Source organism: Sardina pilchardus, chromosome 12, assembly GCF_963854185.1.
Source record: "Sardina pilchardus chromosome 12, fSarPil1.1, whole genome shotgun sequence".
In the NCBI taxonomy this organism is placed as follows: Eukaryota; Metazoa; Chordata; class Actinopteri; order Clupeiformes; family Clupeidae; genus Sardina; species Sardina pilchardus.
In genome coordinates, this window is record NC_085005.1 from 19,720,605 (window position 1) to 19,742,755 (window position 22,151).

Genomic DNA, 22,151 nt, shown 5'->3' on the forward strand with positions numbered 1-22,151 from the left:
ATAGGAGCATTTCTGCTTGGCCCCCATACTAGATTTAAAACACCATGGAGTTATTCGGCTTTGACCCCAGTTAGGCATTGCAATTGTGGGAAATAATTAATTGCATTATTGGGTTCTGCAAAAATAACAATATGATAACCCCCCATCCAGGCTTTTTCATTTTTGGGTTCTATAGGCCTACATGAATGATCAGTGAGCCCGGTTGTTTGGAAGAGTGGCATCCCTGAATCATCTGATATAGCAACAGCCTCCACACTGGGGATGTAATGCATAACTTCAGATTGCTTTCCTCACTCATTTAGAAATAGATAACTGTGATGGAATGATTGGCCTGCTCTAGCCAGAGGAGAGAGAACTACTTTTCAGCTCTTTCTCAGATGGTCAACCGGATACCAAATATGTCTAGTGTGTCACATTTCCGCTGCAAGATGTTGGAGTCCCACAGAGCTCATCCATCAACTTCTACGCCTGGCCAAATTGCTTTGACATTGTATGTGTCTATTTTGCTCCCCTTGCTCGTTCAATCATAATCTAACACCCCACACCCTGCCCAATCTTACCAGGGTGTGAAGAAAATGCATTTTTAGACTCGCCTACGTGAAATGAAAAGTTTCACCACTACCTTGAACTGTATGAGGCAACCCATCTGAACTGGCAGCCATTTTGCATGGTTAATCCCAGCACTGGAGAAAATAAAATATGTTTCTAGGCTACTTTAATTAACCACGGGGTGGCGCCAGTTATCTTCTTACCGGTACGTCTATCCTCTCAGAGTGCATAGGCTGCTGTAACCCTCATAATAATCGTATTAGTTTTTATTTAAAAGCGATAGAAATGGGGCCATGAGCAAATGTGCAAACTAGGCTACATAATCTATGACATTCCAAAATCGTTTAGTGTGGTAAACATCCCTTTTTTCACAAATAGTAGGCCTTGGCTATTTTCTTTAGTATTTTCGTATTTTGTTATACATTTTTGTTTTTAAAATATCAATGTGTTGCTGCAAGTATGAGTAGCCTAATTGGCCAGTGTGCGTCTATATATTTAGGCTAGGTATCATGTAGGCCTAATATAGCCTAAATATTGAAAAGACGCTTTTTCATGTTGGTATTGTTAGCCTAATCTATGGTTGTAGGCTATATGCAAAAACTGTAGTTAACTCTTTGTAATTATCATAGGATGAGTTCTGTAACTCAGCACCACAAATCCTTAGCAGAATGAATGGACAGCCTCACTACAAACAGTTAACAGAGTGGTTTCTATCCATCCTAAATCCTTGCCCACCACAAGCCACAGACACGGTGACGTCAGCATCGAAAAACTGAACTAAACAAGCCATTTCCACATGCGTGAGGCTCTGCTGGAGAGCTCAGCCAACGCTGCCGATAACACTTGTGACAGTGTGACAATAGCTTTGAATTGTGGTCAGTGTTTCTTCAATAATTTCACTGCGATTCTCTTCCTTTGATTAGATTTAGTTTGGGGTGCGTCGCGCACTGTCGAGCATTCGACAAGCATGTCAGTGAAGCCGAGTGAGGAGCCAAGTTCGGAGGCGGGGTGGTTCGGGGACGATTTCGAGAAGATTGATCGCTTTGGGAGCAACGCGGCCCAGTTCGACGACTTGGATGTGCAGCGAATGAAGGACTGGGAGGACGAGACAAGTGAGCAGAAACAGTTCTCGCACCATCCCGAGAGCAACCGGCAACCGCTCCCTGTTGTCATGGAAACTGCATCTACAGGTAATCCGGGCAATCTAAGGCCCAATGCATCCTAAAGCAAGCAAAGCCTAATGTCGACTCTGATGAGTTGTCCTATGAGAATAGCATCCTGCCTCGCCTGTTAGCTTGAAATTGTTAGCTACCCAAACAAAGTGGCCTGGTCGATCAGACTTCGTTAAAGTAAGGTGCATGGACAACCTGGGTAAGTTGACATGGTAGCTAGCTTCTTCCGAGCTAACACCATATTTTACTAACCGTGGAATTTACATGCAGGTGTTTTGTAGCTATTTTTTTCCATGTTGAAACAAACATCCTAGATGGGTGGGTGAAATAAATAAACGTTCCATAGATGGAACGTCATAAGTGGAATCCGGGGGCCATTTGCACAGAACGTCAGACATAGCCTTTGCTACTGTGAAATGACAAGAGATTTTACCAAGCCACCGGCTTTGGGGTGTATCTGCTACTTATCTGGATGTTTGAATACAGAGTTGTATATTAATAGATACAGTCTGTTGTCACAATTGCTCCTTTCTTCGCGGATATTGCGTCTTGTCGTGTTTAAGTAAATATATAAACGTGCATACGGTGTGACTACTGAGTTTGTCCGGTTAGCTCAGCCTAAAGAATGCATTTATGTAACAGTCTCGTTTGGCACATTCTGTATCCTGGAGGATAGGGGGTGGGGTATTGGGGTGTCTTGAGCGCTTCAATGGGTCAGGGGACTAAATTATGTTCCCCTTTTAGGCTGATAGAATTCTTGATAAGGGCATGCCTTATAGGGATACTAATGGAGACAATATCCTCTCCTAGACGCTGCGCGCAAGCTGTAGTTTACCAGACATTATTTTGTAGTTCAAAACATAGTTGACCGGGTGTGTTCAGCTGCAAGTGGGAGTCAAACGATTTAAATAAGTTAACACCATATTTAGGGTGGAGTGTTTCTATTTCCCACCGATTCTTCGTTACGCATGAGGTCAAGGAACTCATGCGAAAGGAAGTCAGGGCATAAGCAACACCATGACAGTAGCCAAAGTTCAGACGATTGTAGGTAGTAAAGGTTACATGCTCTGACGCTAAAGCTTTTTTCCCTATAGTTATGACTTGCATTATTATTTTTAGCGTAGGCTAACCATAGTTGTCAATATGGAGACAATGGTGAATGCTGATATTACAGCTGTATTAGCCTTCTTTATATTTGTGCTGTTTGATTTGTAGGGGGAAAATAAGGAAAATGTGTCTCTTCACCTTTCGGCCATTTTCTTTTATCTGTTTATCAGATTTTCTCAATTGTGGTGATGGAAAACAGTCATACTGAGACGTGTATGTCCCCTATGCACTAATCTCAGTGACAGGATGTAACATGTGAATAACCCAGGTGTCACTGTGAGAGTGGGAAGTAACAGGGGAGAAGGGATTTGTCCCCAAATTGAAAATACAATTGTCTGGGATTTTTTTCTTAATGTGCAAAAGAAGGCAACATATCTCTGGTTCACATTCACTGTAATACTGTAGTGGTAACCATGTCATACGGTAGGACAGCACAGTCATCCTCAGTAGAATGTTAACCACAGTGGCGACTGTCAGCAAAGTCTGAATCATGATGGGTATATAGGTGGCCCTTTTGCTTGATTACATTCCAGCCATGGGCTACACAAAGGCATCAGTACAGTTCTGTTCTGTCATCAGAGCCCACAGTGCATTTGCTTAGTCTACAGATATTTATGTTTCCCTGTCTGAGAGTGAATATGGAGTATGGTTTTGCCCTAGGCGTCAAGCTGTCATTTCATCTAGTTACCAAGTCATGATAGTCACTAGTGGAACAGTGACATCCAACCACAACATTGCTGCTCCTTGACGATGTAGGCTAAACACAGACCTTTGTCTGTTTCTCAGTCTCTCTCTCTCTCTTTCTCTTTCTCTCTCTCTCTCTGTGCGTGTGTGTGTGTGTGTGTGCGCGTGTTCTGTCTGCCTGTCTGCCTGTCTCTCTTGCCTTGTGCGTCTCTAGAGCAGTGTTTATTTTCAGTCAAATCTCTTGTCTGTTCTGTGGTACAGACAATTTAAGGAGAACATGATGTCTGGCATTAGTCTGTGGCAAAACTCAAATGACCAAAAACCTTGTTGGCAAGTTTTTGCACATAGCAGTTCAAACTGTTATTTGACTACAAATGATTGTCATTTCTGCACAGCTAACAGGAGAAAAATGTTAACTGATGTCAAATCAAATAAAGTATAGACAGCCCATTATTGTTGTAGCTAGGCTGAGCTACACATAGGCAGTTCATTACAGTAATGAATGTAATTTCTTCAGATGACAATTATGTGAAAAAATCATCATGCATCAGTGTCTGAGGTGATATTTGTTAACTCAATAAGCAGGCTAAATGTAACCTATTGCCAAGTTGCTATGTTGATTAGGTGAGGTTATTTGAAATATTCTGTTCTTCTTGAAATGAGATGAAGGCTATGTTGCTTTATGGCCATCCCAGTGGCAGTAGAATCAATGTCTTTCAACCTAGTATTTCCAGGCAGAATCCTTCACATGACTGAAATAAGAAACCAAGGTCAGGTCAAATCAATTGTTGGTCATGTTTAGGTTTTCAAATTTAGATTTCTTGCTGTGCCCTGTGTATCACCATCATGCTTAAAAATGCAGGCTGTGCATCTGCCTCTTCAGATGGATGTTAGTGACTTCAAGGTCATCAGCAAAATGAACAAATAGCATGCAGACTATGAAAAGTGACATCTTACCAATACAGAATACAGTCAATAGCTGAAAAAGGTTCAACAGTGGCTTGACACTGATCCAAGTTCAGTTACAAAGTTCAGATGACTCTACCTCTAGGATGATAGCTAGCCTCTGTACCTTTGTTATAACATGACCCTCAAAGGGACCCACCATGCTGAAGTCACAGATTGCCACAAAGACAAAGAACTGCTCTTTTCTAGGTCCTGGTTCGGGTCAAAACCAAATGAAATCGTTTGGCATACTGTAGGTAGATTTGATTGTTTGGGTTTGTGGTCTCATATTGAGCCATGTGATAACACAACAAGTTGCAACAAGAGCTCTACTGACAGAGGCTTTGCGCTTAATCTGGGTGTCCAATCAACCCTTGAGTTCCATTGGCTCTTCGGCTGACATCAATTTCCTAATTGAATTTAAAAAATAGTCCAGATTCAATTGAACTAATCACGTCATTGCCCTCTCTGGTCATTAGCAGTTTGATTAGACCCATAGAGATCAGTTTGAAAATGGACCTGAGTGTGTGAACGAACGTCTGAAATCAGAACAGACTATTGTGTTGCAGGTTCTCATATTTCAGTTGGGCTGTCTGTTAAGAGTATACCCTGTCGGTGTCTCGTGTCCTCCATTGCCGCTTCAGACACACAATCTGCCACTTTGCTGCGCCATTCTACTGACACAACACTTTGTTTTCAAGGTTCACTGGAGTGGTCTTTCAGAGAGCAACTGCAACTGTTCGCTCAGCATAACTGAATGTCAACACAGGCCACGCACATCATCATCAGATCATGAAATATACATGCCATTTGCATTCTCCTCTATCTGGTTACAAAAGTGATTTGTTTTCCTCATTATCGAATATTGTTTTAGAGTGTAATGTGTGAGACCTGTTAAGGATGGATCTGTTCAGTCAGGGTCTTGTTCTTTCCCACGTGGGAGAGTCATGGAGTATGGGTTTGAGTCGAAGCACATTAGTGATCAAATATTCATGAGAGTGCGTTTTGAAAGGGACGTTTTCCATCTTGTCTCTCTCCACCAGGGTGATTTCTTTATCTTGGCGCGCGCAGGGGGTAGCAAACAGGCATCTATTTTAGGGGAAGGGGAGGGGGGGGGCATAACCACACAAGTTCAAGTGATGATGACTCTCTAAGCAGCCATCACTGCTAAGACTCGCTGGCAGTTAGGATGCGCCTTAACACCCCCTGTCCCAAGATGGTAGAAAATGTAGAGGTGTACAGTTGATAACGGCTGACATTTCAACTCCGTTGCCAGATTACACCACACCCTTCTGTGCTCCCTGTGATGTGTTGATGGACTAGAACTATTGAATAGGCCTTTGGCTTTGGTATTAACCACTGTGTTTACTCCCAGTTTTCAGAACCTGGACTGTCATCAAACACCATAAATGAATGAATATTAATATTGATTAAATTCATCAATCCTTTTTTTGGAACGCAAGCAAAGAGGTGGCGCAATTTAGTGAACTGGACAAAAAGTGTTTTGGAGTAGAATCACAGACTACACATGATAAGATGTGCTGTGCTTAACTCCCTTGTGTACCTCTCTCTCTCTCTCTACTTCACCTGACAACGCAGCGTGAGACTTGAGAAATCTCTGTCAGAGGTTAGAATGGGTGACAGACAGCTGTGAAGTTGATCCCCCAATATGCCAGCTTTGCCACTCTGTCAATGGGATCACGCTGACTGACAAGTGCTAGGTTGCTAGCAGCACGTCAACCCCATCGCTCCCTCCCTATCTCTCCCCACTGAGCCACGCCGAGGGACAGCGGCAGCAGCGAGATCACAGCCAGAGCCAATGTAGTTTGCCTTTATTAGCCTGATTGACTTGGACGGATGCGTAGAGGACTGTTTCCATGATTCCCCAAAACAGCCCATCTGGCTCAGCTTAGCTTAGTGAGCGTTAGCAGGAAGTCAGTTGGTATTGACTGACTGACTGATGCAGGGCCACTTCCACTCCTCAGTGAAAGGTGTGTGGGTAGGTTGTTGTGCGTGAAGGGCGGATGGTGTGCTCTCCGGATGAATAATTTAGCACTTGGAGTAAGAAATGCCTTGTCGGGCCTGTCAAGGGGGGAGCTAAAAGACAGAATTAATGGCAGTAGAGTTCCCTTAGCTCAGTTTCACCACATCTGCTTAGTCTCTTGGTTTAGGAGGATCAAAGGTTGTTTATTGATTAGCTTGCTCAGTTCAATTTTAGATGTACTTATTTATGTATAGTGCCATTAACAGTGAGCATCATTGTCTCAGTGGCACTTTAAGAGGCCACAGGCCTAACCACCCCAAAGTACAAAAAGCAACTGAGGCGGTAAACAAATCCCTTATTAGAGGAACAAAGCTTAACCCAGCTCTAAAGGGGCACCTCTCTGCCTATGTTGGACAGAGCTGGAGAGAGGGGGTGGATGAGAGACAGGGTTGAGGGGGAGGACTCTTACATGATGCCCTAGTCAGTAAATTTACAATTGGGTCTTTTCGCAGTGACCGTGACTTTGTTGATGTTGTGGAATTTTTTTTTTTTTTGTATGTCACTTTAAACCAGTTTAAAACAGCGGAGCTTGTGTCCACTGTTCATGCATCACTGCGTAAATCATTCATCTTCCTTGTAAATTGTTTACTCTAATGAAGACAATCTTCATTAGGCATCCGCAAAGCCCTCGAAGTGGAGTTTTGACTTGTGTCAGAAGGAGAATCAGAAACTCCTCTTGATTCACACGGTGAGTTTAGAAGCGCTGTTTACAGAGCCTCACCCCCCCCCCCGAGAATCCTCTGGAGAGACGCAAGCTACTGAAGCCCATCCAATTAATATTCAGCTCTTATAAACAATGCTGGCTGGGCTGTGCCTTGCAAAAATAGCCCCACCAAGGCAGGCATTGTTTTAGCGTTAGCGCTGTTTCCTTCTTTTCAGTGCTAGGCTATCTCTGAGACAATGCCCAGGTTACCTCAGCAGGCGCCCCTGAGTCACTGTGATTTTCAAAACAACCTCAGTCACAGTCAGTGACACCCCCCCTTCCTCATAAGACATAAAGCACGGGGTTCCAAAGACGCTATACCTGACGTATGCATGGAGAGGAAGTCCCTTTGTATTTCAGCATGTTTTTTTTGTTGTTGTTTTTTCTTCCCCCCCCCCCCCCCCCTCTGCTGATTTGTATTCATAGCCACGGATTGAGGAGGCCATACTAGGAATGAATGTGTACTTTGTGACGGCATCCCATAGGGCTATACATCCTACTCTTGGGACATAGGCTATTGACTCTTGTGCTTAGGCTACTTTGCATCGGTATGCAGACAAGTTCAGCCTACGTTATGAGCTCATGACACATTACACATTCGTGGGAGAACTACTGGACTTTCCTGCTCTGTGCATGTTATAATAGTGAGAATGTATGCACACGTGGATGGTATCATCAACCCTTACCTTGTGAGTTTGCCCATTGACTGACTCGGCATAGCTGGGTGAATTTGGCTATTTTGCTGATGACTTGAAATCTGACACAGAGCAAGTTTTGCCTTCCATGTCTGTGAATGTTTAGTAACTTGATATTGTAATAGGAACTAATTAGGGGTGGCACGGTTTTTGAAAAATGCTCCGAACCGTGCGGTTCGCATGTCACGGTTCGGAGTGTGTGTTCGTCGTACGGTCCTACGGTTCAGGCTAGTTATGGCATGCGCAATTGATTCCCATATGTGACGACGTGTTTCCCTTACGTGCGAGAGTAGGAGTATGGCGTTTTGAGTGCTGCGCGCAAGGTTTTAGAAATGGCAAGTGCAAGAGATCATCCCTAGCGTGGTCAAACTGATGCACCTGACCCTGCTCGGGTGGAAGCATGTTCTTCCGCAACTGTAGACTATGTGTGCAACTTCACCAAACAGTAGAAGTAGACTCATTCTCCTTGCGCGTTCAATGGACACCCGCCCTCGACATGCACAGTAATCCAAATAGAACATTCACAATCGTGAACGCAATGTTATGTTGCTAAAATAACGACTAGTCTTCACTTCATGGATGCAGCAACGCACTTGTTTATTTTCTCCAAAACCTCACACAATTAGCGCGCACCTACGGTGGCCTTACAGTGTCAAAAGTGCAACGTAAAACAGGCATCCAAAGTAATAGAATTAGAACTGTAAAAGTATGTATGTATACTGTATTACATGAACACAACACGCAATGACGCACAGAAGACGATTAGCTAAATTACTGTTAAAAACGGTTAGCATCATTAGAAGGCTATTGCATTCAAGTTGACTGACCATCTCAATACCAATGTTTTCAACTCCAAAGCTTAAAAGGGCCTGTCCCAAGGAGAAAAAGTATTAGCTTACCTTGAAACGGGGAAACTGAACAGTCCAACCAGTAGGTTATGATGAGCTTAGCCTGCTACTTTGTTTACAATATTGTGAGGCTTCAGCCAGACAGCTGAATTTAAGAGGTGGAGTTATAATGAATAGTAGGCTATATAATCTGCATAAAGTTTGCTGTTATGAATATCAGACATGTCAGTATATAGAATGTATAAATAATTACATAATGTGTGTGTGTTTCAAATAAAGACAAGCTTTACATCTTGTTAAAAAATCATTCACACTATATGAAAGGAGAGCGATGAAAAGGCGATGCAATGAAAAATATGGGTGGACGACCTACATTTTGTGCTGGTGCACCATCCCTGCCAAATAAATTAAAAGATTGTTGAAATCATCAATGTCTTCCCTCTTGCTTTATCAAAATCTCAACTGAAGCTTAAAGTTTCCTGAGACAATAATGTGCTTTATGTGAAGTCAAATTCAGTTTGTGCATTATTACATGATAACTATTCTCTAAATACTCTAGCCTAATTGTGGATGATTAAGCTATATGCTGAAATATGTTTCTGGAGTGTTAAAGAGTAAAAGAAAAAATAACAACAAGAACCGTACCGAACCGAAAACCGTGACCCTAAACCGTGATACGAACCGAACCGTGGATTTTGTGAACCGTGCCACCCCTAGAACTAATAGGATTTGGCAGACTGTGTTGTTTCTTATCTTTCAGTTTTCTATCTACTTGATTCTGTACAACAACCCTATTCATTATATTGCTGTCTCTTGGACAGCCTCTCTGGGGCCTTGCCAAAGGGGTCAGTTTTGCCAATGCTTTGCCCATTGATCATTTCACAGAACATAAACGCTACATTCTTGTTAAGCTACTGGATAACACCTACATCGACATAGAGCGAGAGAGAGGGGGAGACAGAAAGAGAGAGGGAGAGAGAAAGGGAGAGAGAAGGGGAGACAGAGAGAGGGGGAACAAATTCGAGGTCAGTGGATTGAGAGCTGCACAGAAACGGGGTGGAGCGAGTTTTCTGCCCGTTTTGTTGGCTAGCACACAAGCTAGCAAGCCGGGGATCACACCACTCTCTCTCCGAGCCCCAAATTAAAATTAGCGAGCCGACGAGGAGCACCACTGAGCAGACACATTAGCGGACACCCGTAATTAGCCCAGCGCTCGGCTCTCGCCGTTTGGCTGAGTGAGCAAGCACAACACGAGGGGAGCGCTAGCAGCCATCCTTGCTAGCTGTTTGGCGGTTCGTTATGTTTGCCTTGCAAACAACAGCTCTCCACAGGGACAGAGAGAGAGAGAGTGAAAGAAAGAAGAGACAGAGAAAGAGGGATAGAGACAGAGAGAGATAGAGAGAGAGACTTGCTCAAAATGCCTGCGTCAGGCTCACTGGGGGAAGAAAAACAAGCATCTCGGCACCTCAAAATGCAACCTTTACTTTCTCGATCTTGTCACCTTGTTTTTAGCGTCCTCTCTAGAGAACAGCAGAGTCTTGATACATTTTAGCATTGCTGTGAGTGGAGTCAAAGCTTAGATTCTCCAATCAGTTGTACTGCATCTCATTCAATCATTGTCATTCTACAATCGGTAAACAGCCCTGTTTATTCATTTTTATTTTTTTTACTGTTGGACAGATTAGCACGATTCTATGTCCACTGCCAGATGCCTTACCTTCAGAAATTAAGTCTGTGTGTCTGTGGTTGGTACAGGATCAGGCAGGAGAGGATGCAAAAACATTGTAGCCTGCATGGAGAGAAAGTCAGCACTGGGTCTTATGGATATTTCCCCTCTTGAACTGCAAATCTCTAGTGGAATTGAGTGGATTAACAGACTACAACTCCTATTTGTAACACTTTCCTATCTATCTGCCTGTGGGGGATGGGTCACTGCTATTTTAGGCCATAGACCAAAAAATATGCTTCGTTTCTTTGTTTATGTAGGCAAGGTCATCGGCAGGTTAGCACATTAGCCTAGTTGTGACGTCACAGAATGATGGAATACACAGAAGGAATGTTTCTGTGTATGTTTGTCATTTTGTGTGTTTATGTGTGTATGTGTTTGTGTTTACATTTGTGAAACTGGAAGGAATTACAGTTGGCCTTGCCCCCCCCCTGCTGTTGCTACTGCTTCGTCTTGATGTCTTGAGAGCTAAAGCTGGAATCCAGATCTCTTGGAAGTAGCCACCAGCCTCTCCCTGACCCTCTGACAACATCTGTATGTCCTAATCATAAACAGCTACTACCCCCCCCCCCCCCCCCAACACACACACACACACACACACACACAAACAAGCTTAAGGCCTTTCCTCCCAAATTGATATCTTGTGTGTGTGTGTGTGTGTCTATATTTCTGGCTTAGCCCAATCCCCACCTCCCCTCTCTCTCCCTCTCCCTCTTGGCTGCTGTGGATGCCCATTCTCCATCCCCTCTTGTCATAGTCAGTCAGTGGCGTGGTGGTCACCCTTCTCCACTTCCCATACACCACCACCACCCTCGTCACGCAGATGTGGGCGTAGTGGCGACCCAGCAGTGGGGCCTAGCGGAGGATAGACGATCAAGCAGCCACTCCACTTGAATGGGTTTGACGGCGCCCGAGAGAGTCCGCCAGCGCATATTCTCATGTCCCGCGCCATGCGAGCCCCCTAACAGAAGCTGCCAGGCAGCAGCCTCTGAAAGGGAAGACCGTGTTTCACTTCTAAAGTGCCGACTCCAGCATTGTGGGTCTCTCCCACTCTCTCTCTCTCTCTCTCTCTCTCTCTCTCTCTCTGTCTACTCTCTCTCTCTCTCTCATTCACTCTCTTGTCTGTTCCTCTCTTTGAAAAGCAATCACACTTTCTCTGAGGGTGAAAGCGAAGGCATTGGCGTCTCTCGGAGTGAATTTTCCTGTGAGGGAATCATCCAGCATCCAAAAATAACACAGAGGAAGGAAGCTCCTTCTCTGCCTCAGTCCTTTTCACAGGACTCTCTCTCTTTCTCTCTCTCTCTCTCTCTCTCTCTCTCTCTCTCTCTCTCTTAGACACACACACACTCCCACTCACTCAGACACTTCCATTCACTCTCCCTCACTTCCTTTCTATCTTTGTCTGTTTGTGTCTGTCTGCCCCCCCCTCTCTCTCTCTCTCTCTCTCTCTCTCTCTCTCTCTCTCTCTCTCTCTCTCTCTCTCTCTCTCTCTCTCTCTCTCTCTCTCTCTCTCTTTCTCATTACCTCCCCCTCTCATATTCCACACGATAGTCCACCACTTCTCAAACAATCCAATTTAACACAGCCTTGACATGTCAGCATTTCAGCTTCCCCCCTCCAGCAGTGAAAGTAAACCCAGTCCCACTCCACGGCATTCAAAATCTTTGGGCCTTTGTGCGACAGCTTATCTTGTCACGCTATGTGAAAAGGAAAGTAATGGTGGTTAGTGGGAGAGGAAAACAATGGCAGTTTTAAAACGCTTTTGTTCTCCTCATGGCTGGCGAAAGCTACCTTTGGGATGCCACTACTCTGTGTGCTCATGTACTCGGAAAGAAAGAGGAGCTACACTCCCTCCACCCCCCCTCCCCTCCTCCTCCTCCTCCTCCTCCCCGATCAATGACCACTCTTTCCCCATCTCCTCCCTCCCCGAAACACTTCCGAGCCTCTCTACCTTTCACTGATGGACCACAACATATGCCAACGCCGTGTTGAAGTGAATTCGATGCTGCACTGTACTGTGCTGTGTTGTGCTGTGCAGTGCCGTGGCGTGTTTTGGTCAGTCCTCCAGGGACCCTCAGCCTCACTCAGCCATTCAGCTGAGTGTTTAGCAGGATGTGCCTCCCACCCCTCTACCACCCACCCCCCACCCCCCCCCCCCCCCCCCCCCCCCACTCCGCCATGGTAGAAAGTGGATCGGGCAAGACGGCGCCCATATCAGCCTTTTCTCTCTTCCGCACTTACACAGATGGCATGGTGTTTGTGTGTGTGTGTGTGTGTGTGTGTGTGTGTGTGTTTGACATGTTATCAGCCTCTGTCTTCCAGTCTACATCCTTAACCTCCGGTCTCGGTCAGAGATGCCTGTTTTTTATTGTCTGTGTTACTGGAGGAAACAAAACAAAAGTGTCAGCGCTAGTCCAACAACAGAACACTGGTGCAACATACTCTAGGTTCGGTAGGATGATCATTTAAGTCCTCAGTTTTACAGTAAATTGTTGAATATTGTTAAATAATTGTATTAGATATTATGAAGTAATGTTAAATATCATCAACCTCTCTATTAGAATAATGGTTGTCCAACACTGAATTCTTTTTTGTCAGTCACTCATCACTCATCTTCTTCTTTACATGATCACACACACTTTTTGGGCGGTTAGCTTATTTGCGGTCTAACCCAGAGTCAGATATGGGGATACATACCCTTCTCCTCTCTCTCTGTGAGTGGAATAACACTGAATGTGTTAGTCAGTCACTGACAGTGTCAGCCTAGCTTGCATAATTGCACGCGAAGAAAAGAGAAGGATATGTATGCCTCTTATCTAACTCTGGGGTAGATGGCAAATAAGCTAATTTCTCAAACTGCTGCAGTGTTCTTTCAATTTGAAATGTTGTCCATCAAGTACTTAGGCTATCTGACTTGAAAGAAAACACCCATGTTTTCTTTCTGCTTCTTAGGTATTAACTTCACTCATGGATCGTCTTAATGCCCCCCTAATTCTCTTAGACTTGAGTGATTAACACTGCTAAACCCCGTCTCTTACACAATGCCCGGCCCCAGCCTGAGTCCCTGTGCCAGCTTCTCCTAACTCAGTCACGACTAAACCTCTTAACAAACTGTATGTGTGTGACTGTGTTTGTGTGTAACTGTGTTTGTGGGCTGTGTGTAAGCATTTGTAGTCTATACTTTCTGTTATGTTACATAGATGTGTGTGTGTGTGTGTGTGACGTGTGTGTGTGTGTGTGTGTGTGTGTGTGTGTGTGTGTGTGTGTGAGTGAATGTGTGTGTCTGTGTGTCAGATATTGCATCGACTATTTAGGAATTGCAGACATTTTTAAACACCCCATTTTTGAAGCTCAAAAGTATTTTGACTGACGGACAGTTTCACATCCAACTGTGGCTCTTTTCTTCATTATTCCCTGTCAAATTAAGAATGTAAAAGGTCTGGAGTTCATTTCAAGGGTTTGCATTTGGATTTGGTAGCTGGTCATTGAAATGGTCCATATGCAGTCCAAAGAAGTGCTGATGAAAGTGAAGGAGGTCATAATTAGGCTGAATGGGGGAAAAATGGTTTACTTGATACTTTACATGAAAGTATCTGCATAAGAGTGACATGACACTGTCATGACACATGGACCCTAACTTGTCATGACAAAAAAAATGAATGACACTTAATGACTGAAGCATTATGTCCTAAACGTTTATGACTTGTTTGTAATGTTTATGACACGTTCATGACAGTGTCATGTCACGCTTATAAATGTAGATACCTACCAGTAAAGCTTAGCCAAAAAAAAACTATCAGATAGGTAGCATTGGCTGAGAGGGAAGGCATCAGAATGATGGGAAGGGAAAAGTATGCAGAACAAAATGAAAAGTGAATCACACAAAGGAAGCATGTCACATTGTCTACTAAACATGGTGGAGTTAGTTATGATATGGGCATATATGAATGCCAATCGAACACTGTCACTGTTTTTTGTTGATGTGGGCTAACTGCTGATAGAGAAAGCAGGATGTACTCTGATGTGTATAGAATACACTCTCTGTTTAGATTTAACCAAATGCTGCAACATTGATATTACGGTGCTTTGCAAATGGGTTTGTCAGAGCAAAGAACATGAATATTCTTGAATGGCAAAGTGGGTCACCTGACCTCCTCAACCCAACTGAGCAAGCTTTTCACTTATTACCAAAAACAAAACTGCCACAAGGCTGAAAGACCCAGAAACAAGCAGCCACTAATGCAAGCAGTAGTAAAAGGCCTGGGAAAGCATCTCTTGGGACGAAACACGAAACTCTGCATCTGGTGTTATCTATGGGTATACATGTACTGTAGGTTGCAGAGTTATAGTCATAACTAAATATCATAATTATAGTTATGTTTGTTTGTCCCATTACTTTTAGCCTCAACAACAGGGTGATATAAAATTGCTGTATTTTTTTTTTGTACAACCCCTTGAATTACAGCTTGAAGCCAGCACATCTTGATTGCTTCATTTCAGACGATTTCTTGTGGTGTACAGAGACATAATTCTAAAAAAATCAATTGTATCACTGTCCAAGTACTTATGGACCTTAATGTATATAGTAGACTGTAGGCTCCACATAACTGCTTACCCTTTTTCCTCTGCACTACTTCAAGGCTGCATTGTGTATAGATGTGTGCACTTAATGAATGGAGGTCCATCACTGTCTCTTTTGTGTGCCTCTTTGCATTTGTGTATTAACCGCATTCCTCGCTACTGTCCATGCTGATGGCCGTTGCGGAGCCCCTGTATCGAGGTAACCACTCAGAGACTGGGTAGGAATCTGTCGCCTCGGAGTTAAAGTTGGAGCGTGTTAAGAAGGATAATCTGGGTTGAAGTAAATGGCTTACTGTCAGTTCACAGATGGTTTCCTGCAAAGGCTAGCGGCCCCAAAAGTTATGTACCCCCCTAGGCCAGCACAAAACCTTTAAACCTCTCAGGATTGAGATGTCTACACAAGGCCGCTGTTACTGTCGTTGTAGCGTAAGGGGGGTCCCCTGGATCAAAATTCTTACCCTGGGTTCCCACAAACAAAACACCTCAGCCTAAGATGATCCCTTATGGTCATCTGCCTGCCGGCTTGTCAGATAGGCTCATAGGCCATGTGCACTTTTAAGACGAGGCCCAATGCAAATTATTCAAAATATTCTAATTTAATTTAGGCTGAATATTTAACCAGAAAGTATGATGCTGCTGTGAATTGTTATTTACCTTAGTCAAACAAGTGAGTTACGGAAGCTAAGTAGATCAACCTCCTTGGATGAAAATAATTTCATTGGGTTAAACCCTGTCTTCCCCACACCCCTGCTCTCAGTAACCTCAACACAAGGTCTTATACAAGGTCTTATACAAGGTCTTATACCATATACTGTACATGTAATTGTGAGTGGAGTGGCTTGAGTTATTTGATATACAAAGTTTGTGCGCCACACAAATAGTCACAGTGAAACACTTTATTTTAAATACTTTTTCTAGTTGTTCACATCATAATTACAGCCAATACAAAAAGTAAGAAATTACTTCCTACTTTTCCAGTGCTATAGTGCAGGAGTCATTATTTAGGTGAGTAACTGGATGTGTTAATCCATGACTTGTATGTCACTCAATGGATTAAATGGATGACTTGGCTGTTGAAAGGGAAAAGTCAATGCCTCAAAGTAGTGACATGATGACAAAAGCTACGATGAGGTATTATCATAAACATTGGGCCTAGCTGGTTGGTACGGCCAGGGAAATCAATTTGGATGGGCCTGCTTAAAGAGCTGGCTATTAGCTATTGATGAAGCATTCAAAGTTAATTGTGCTGTGTGTCTTTACTGCATGCGTGTGATGCACTGTACATGTGCACAGTTGATGTCGGTGCCTGAACATTTGCTGCCTGCTAGGTGTGTGTGTGTGTGTGTGTGTGTGGGGGGGGGGGGGGGGGGGTTGTAGGGTAATTAAGCTCAAGCATAATTTACAGACACTTGTTTGCAACTCTTGGTTTCTTGGTCACAAAGTATGTGAGGCCTTTTGGACAGTGGAAGGATATACAGCAAGCGTCCCTTTTTTGCCCTGTTCCCTTCCTGTATAGCAACACAGTAGTGATTCAGCTCAACTGTACTGTATGTGTGAAGGCTTTGGGAGTGATAGTAGGGGTGTGGCAGTCGCTTTCATGGCCATCACACATGCAGCTATTGATTCAGCAGCCATGACTTTGCATGAAGGTGCGTGGTGAATACCGATCAGCTCGTCAGTTTGCTTCTCTCTCTCTCTCTCTCTCTCTCTCTCTCTCTCTCTCTCTCTCTCTCTCTTTTCTCTCCCTCGGGGCCAGGTGAAAACGAGTGGAGATGGGAGGTTAGCAGAAGGCACTCACTCACATTGGCTCATCTACCACACAAGGTCACCTTAAACAGGGATGACTCACGTACATACGATTGTGTAGGTCAATGCGATAACCATCTGAAATGTGGGCTTGAGTGTGTGTGGAGAAGGATGAAACACACACACACACACACACACACACACACACACACATTCACAAACACAGACCTATATGCATACTTAACCTATGCGCAAAAAAAAAAGCATAAACACTAACATAGTGTTACGTAGATGTGTATGCCCACACACGTGCGAAACAAGTCCTCCTCGCCATGGCTTTTCTATTGTTAAGACACGTACATGTAATGGTGGAGTCACGTTGGCAGCGATAAGTGCCACGTCACACCCACCTCTGCTGCACTTAACCAGGAGTGTGTGGGTGTCACAACCACTTACAGCAAATTAGCCTCCAGCCTGGCTCAGGAGAATATCTACTAACTAAGCAATTCATCTTGATCAATTTCCACACATACTGTGGGCTGTATGCAGGCTAGTATGGCTAAAATGTCATGGAACATTTTTCATGTCATTGTTGACGTTTGGCAGCTAAGGATACCTACCTTGAGTAATGGCTAGGTGATGAAATAATACTGTCTTTTTTTTGTGCCAATTATGTTAGCAGGTTAGTTCTTTGCTCATCTAGCTAAGCTAAGTAACAGCTTGGTGGATTGTTGTTAGTGTTTAGCATAGCTCTGCTCAATCTGCTAACTTGGTGGGTTCATAGTGTTTAGCGTAGCTCTACACAGTGCTAGCCTGAGCTGGCTTCTTCGGCATCTGCCGGTCGTGGAGCGGCAGATGACTGCGAGTGTTCGGCGGCGGTGGCGGCGTCACCGGCCTTCCCCTGCAGCCAGCATTGTTGCTGGACAGCAGCGCTGCCCTCTCCCTCGCTCGCCCCCTCCTCTGCTATTTCATCCCTCCCTCCCTCGCTCCCTCCCTCCCTCCCGCCCTCTCAGCGTCCCAAGGACACCTTCAGCTAGCCCCGGCTCTGACTTAGCTGCTGCCTCTCGTCAGCACAGCTGGGATGGGGAGGGCACAGGATGGGATGGATGGAGGTTGGAGGAAGGTTGCCTCCCTCACGTCCATCTCTAGTTTGCAGCAACACCAGATAATCCATTCACTGTTTGGGCTTTTTTTCCCCCCCAGCTAGTGAAGGTTAAATATAGAGCCCCCCCCCACCCATCCTCCACCCTCCCTGCATCCCTCCCCACCCCCCAAAGAAGGCAGTTTACCAAGGCTACTGTATGTAGGTCACTGCAGGGATGGAGAAACAGCCTAGTGGAGGACGCACTAGGGTAAGGTATCTGTTGTTCTTTTTTTTTTTCTCTCTCTCGCTTGCTGTTCTATCTTTCCTTCTTTCTTTCTTGCTCCCTCACTCTCAACTGCTGGCAGAATCCAATTGAATTGACTCCCTTTTTTGGTGGAGTGAACGTGGATGTCTTTGAGCTGCACAAATGGAACGTGCGATCTCCCTGTTGTCCCTCTATCCATTTGTCTGCCTCTCTCTCTTCCTCTCTCTCTCTTTCTTTTTCTCTCTCTCTCTCTCTCTCTCTCTATATATCTCTCTCTCTCTCTCTCTCGACCCCATTGCAGCAGTGTGTCCCTCGTCTCTCCCCTCATCCCTGCCGCTGGCAGCATGTTAATCTCGAGTTTAATCTCACTGGTCTGTGTTGCAGTCAACCCCCCCCGCCCCCTCCCTAAATCTCATTCTTGATTGGTCGAGGACAACCAGCTGACATCTTCACACTTGCGCCCAGAGAATGCACAGTGACTGCCAATACATTCTTCACTTTAGCGGATGGTCATTATGCAATATTCGGAACATAGTCCACGAGCTACGTTGTGTTGGGGATTGTTTTTGTGAACTGTTGACGTCTGGAAAATGACACACGTTGTTGTTTTTCTTTTTCCATATTAATCTTCTCCTCCGTGTCTAAACCCATGGAAAACATACAGTGAGGCAGGAGGAGTTGTTTGCATGGCAGATGGCGAGGTGCAGTCACCCGGCCAATCCAAAATGCTTGCCACATACAACATGTTAAACACTCTGAAAATATCCCTCCCTCCCTCACTCTCTCACTCCCTCACTCCTTCGCTCACTCGTTCACACTGCCCACATGCTCAGTGTCGGTGAAACGTCATGACTTGGTTTTACACATACTGTACTAGAAACAGGAACACGGACAGCCATTTTTCACGTGTGACTGTAAATACACCACGGACGGACGGTGGGGGGGACGTCATGACTTGGTTTGACACACTAGAAAACAGGAACACGGCCATCCTTCACGTGCAAGTGCAAATGGTGCGGAAACACAGCGTGGCGGCAGTGTGTCAACCTGTGCCGTGTAGCGTCGGGGGCACTCGAGAGAAACCACAAATCGGGAAAAATGTTGGCGTGCATTCATTTGGCAGGCATGGTTGTGTGTGTGCGTGTGTGTTTGCGTGTGTATGTGTGTGTTCGCATGTGTGCGTGGTGTGTGTGTGTCTGTGTGTGTGAATGCTGTGTGAAGGGTTCAGCAGCGGCTGTTTTGTAAGCCACTGCTGCGTTTGGGGTCCCAGTGGTGCGGTGTGGTGTGTGGGGATGCAAGAGAGCGAGCAGGAAGTGGATTCCATGAGCCGCCACCCCCCCCCCCCCCCCCCCCCCCTCTCTCTCTGCCTCTCTCTGCCTCGCTGCGGTTGGACGGCCGCGGGGAGAGATGGGAGCGCGGGGTTGGCTCGCACGCCGACAGACGGGGAGCAGCGATTTCCCGTAGCCCTCGTCTGACACCGCCACCACTGCAGTGAGTCGACCTGCAGACAAACGTGCGGCGCAGAAAACGTGCATCAGACGAAAATAGCACCACGCGCAAGAGAGAGAGAGAGAGAGAGAGAGAGAGATGGAGAGGGATAGAGAGAGAAGGATAGAGAGAGTGAGAGAGATAGAGAGGGACAGAGAGAGAGAAGGATGGAGAGAATGTGTATCCCTGGGAGACAATGAAGACAGAGGGTTAAAGAGAGAGATTAATTTGCCTGGGAGGGAGGGAGAAAGAGTGTGATTGTGTGTGTGTGTGTGTGTGTGTGTGTGTGTTGGTCTGCTTGTGTTTTTGTTAGGTGTGTGTGTGTGCTTGTTACAGCCTTTCAGAAGAGAGAAATCGTGTGAGGGAGAGAATTTAAGGAAATACAAGGGCAGGGTTGAAAAGGAAAGAGAGAGGAGTGAGGGAGGGTGGAGGGAGAGAGGGATGGAGGGAGGGAGGGAGAGAAGAGAGAGGTTGGTGTGGAGAAGGGTGGAGGATGGGTGGAGCCGAGCAGTGTGTCACCCACTGCTGCCCACTGCTGTCAGTGCCACACCCTGGCTGACCACGCTGAAGGGCTCTCAAGTAGAGCACAGAGTGGCCACCTGCAACCCTCACACACATAAACACACACACACACACAAGCACACAATGCATACCCACACTTTGTGTACACGCACACACACTCACACACACACACACACACACACACACTCGAGCATGTGAAAAAGATGCTCACTTAACACAACAAAGCAAACACAAACATGTACGCACACACACACACACACACACACACACACACACACACAAATACACACACACACACACACATACACACACACACACACACACACACACACACACACACACACACACACACACACAAACAGTACTATAAGTAAATTTAGTCCAGATTCAGATACAGTAGGTGATGCCTTGTGGTGTGGTACCTCAGCAGATGGTTGCTGAAGGGCACTTTGAGAGGTATCTGTCTGATACATGATTGTGTGTGCATATGCCGGCATGCGTGTGAGTGTGTGTGAGCATGTATATGTGTGTACATGTTTGTGTTTGTTCTGTTCTACTAAGTAAGCATGTTTTTTTACGTTTTGTGTACGTGTGTGTGTGTGTGTGTGTATGTGTGCAATTATATTATGTATGCATGTTTGTGTTTGTGTTTGTGTCTTATTGTGTAAAGAAAACAGCAGGTAAATATGCTTAGCTTTACCCTGAAGGTGACCCAAGTCAAGCCATTCAACACAAATGAATAGCACCACAGGAAATCAGACACACATTAATCAACGTAATCATCTCTCTCATAGCTATTGCTTTTGTGTTAGTGAGAAACCGTTTTCCCCACAGCCTTTTGCTGTTGCATTACTGCCAAATTAATTCCAGGCCTCTTAGGGATGTTAATGAAAGGCTACAATGTCCCCCTTGGGCAAAAGGAGAGGAGCAGTCGCCCTGACTGCCCTGTAAGCTAGGCATCTAAGGCTAATATAGATGACCTTGCAGTTAGTTGTTTGCGGATGAATTCATGTAGCTAAACCAGGATACCTTCGAGATGCATTGTTATATTTGTTTTATCATTGGATTGCTGAATGTGTTAGTCCTAGTTATGATTTATTTGCAGCATCAGTGTTATAGACACGACTTTGTTCGCTTAATTAAAATCTTATATTTCTTCAAATCTACAGTATCGGTTTGAAATATCATTTTCATTATGTAATCTGCCCAGTTGACTTGAGCGGTCAGTTTATAATGATAAGGCTGTTGAAGCGTAGTGTTTGTGAAGGGAGTTATCGGCTATTTCATGTGTTAGGTCTCGCTATGACTCATTCAGAGCGTCAGTGTTACAGACACACCTTTATTCTTTGAAGTAGATCAATCACGAGTAAATCACTGTGATTGTAATGACTTGAGCTGTTTGTTTTGAGCGATGGGGCTGTGGAAGTGTAGTGTTGTAGAGGGAGTTGATGCTGGGGTTCATCGGGGCGGATAAAGTTCCCATAAAGAACGGATCTGCTTGTTCAGGCTCTTAGAGTGTAGCAGACAGTGTTTTTGTGATCAGATTTCTATCAGTTCAAAACAGTCTGTGAGTCTGGCAAAATGTTGTCGATATTTGAGCTGAACAACCAACCAAACAACACTTCTTGTGCCTGAAGCAAAGTGTTGATGGCTGGAACCGTTTGATCCAAACCACTATGTTTATTTAACATACAGATCAATGGAGTTAAAAAAAAAAAAAACTGAACAGCCCACTACAGCTAGAGGAACATGAGTAGGATTTCCTGTGTCTGACAAAGAGGCGTGTTGGATTTAAATCACTGTCTCAACCATTGAAAACCTTTCGAAAGGCAAATATTTGCTTTTGACATGTCCATCAAAACTAATCCCATCACGGTGGACCTCCAGTAGCTTGCCAATATAGTGCAGTAGCACATCTCACCACGCGTGCTCTAATTTAAGGGCTATGGCAGGTTAAGCCCCACAGGCAAATACACACCAGAGTCCCATTTT

General features: G+C 44.8%; 1 protein-coding gene across 2 annotated transcripts in view; it reads left to right on the forward strand.

Moving 5' to 3' along the window:
* Positions 1 to 1,313: 1,313 nt before the first annotated feature.
* Positions 1,314 to 22,151, forward strand: part of rtn1b (reticulon 1b) — a 54,515-nt gene continuing 33,677 nt past the window's right edge. Inside the window, exon 1 of one of the 2 annotated variants that reach the window (XM_062550560.1) lies at positions 1,314 to 1,739. In XM_062550560.1, coding sequence (XP_062406544.1) covers positions 1,517 to 1,739 — 223 coding nt within the window. In that variant the 5' untranslated portion in view covers positions 1,314 to 1,516. Of the gene's footprint in view, positions 1,740 to 1,820; positions 1,921 to 22,151 lie in introns of those variants that run through there. The other variant, XM_062550561.1, reaches the window with a different exon arrangement.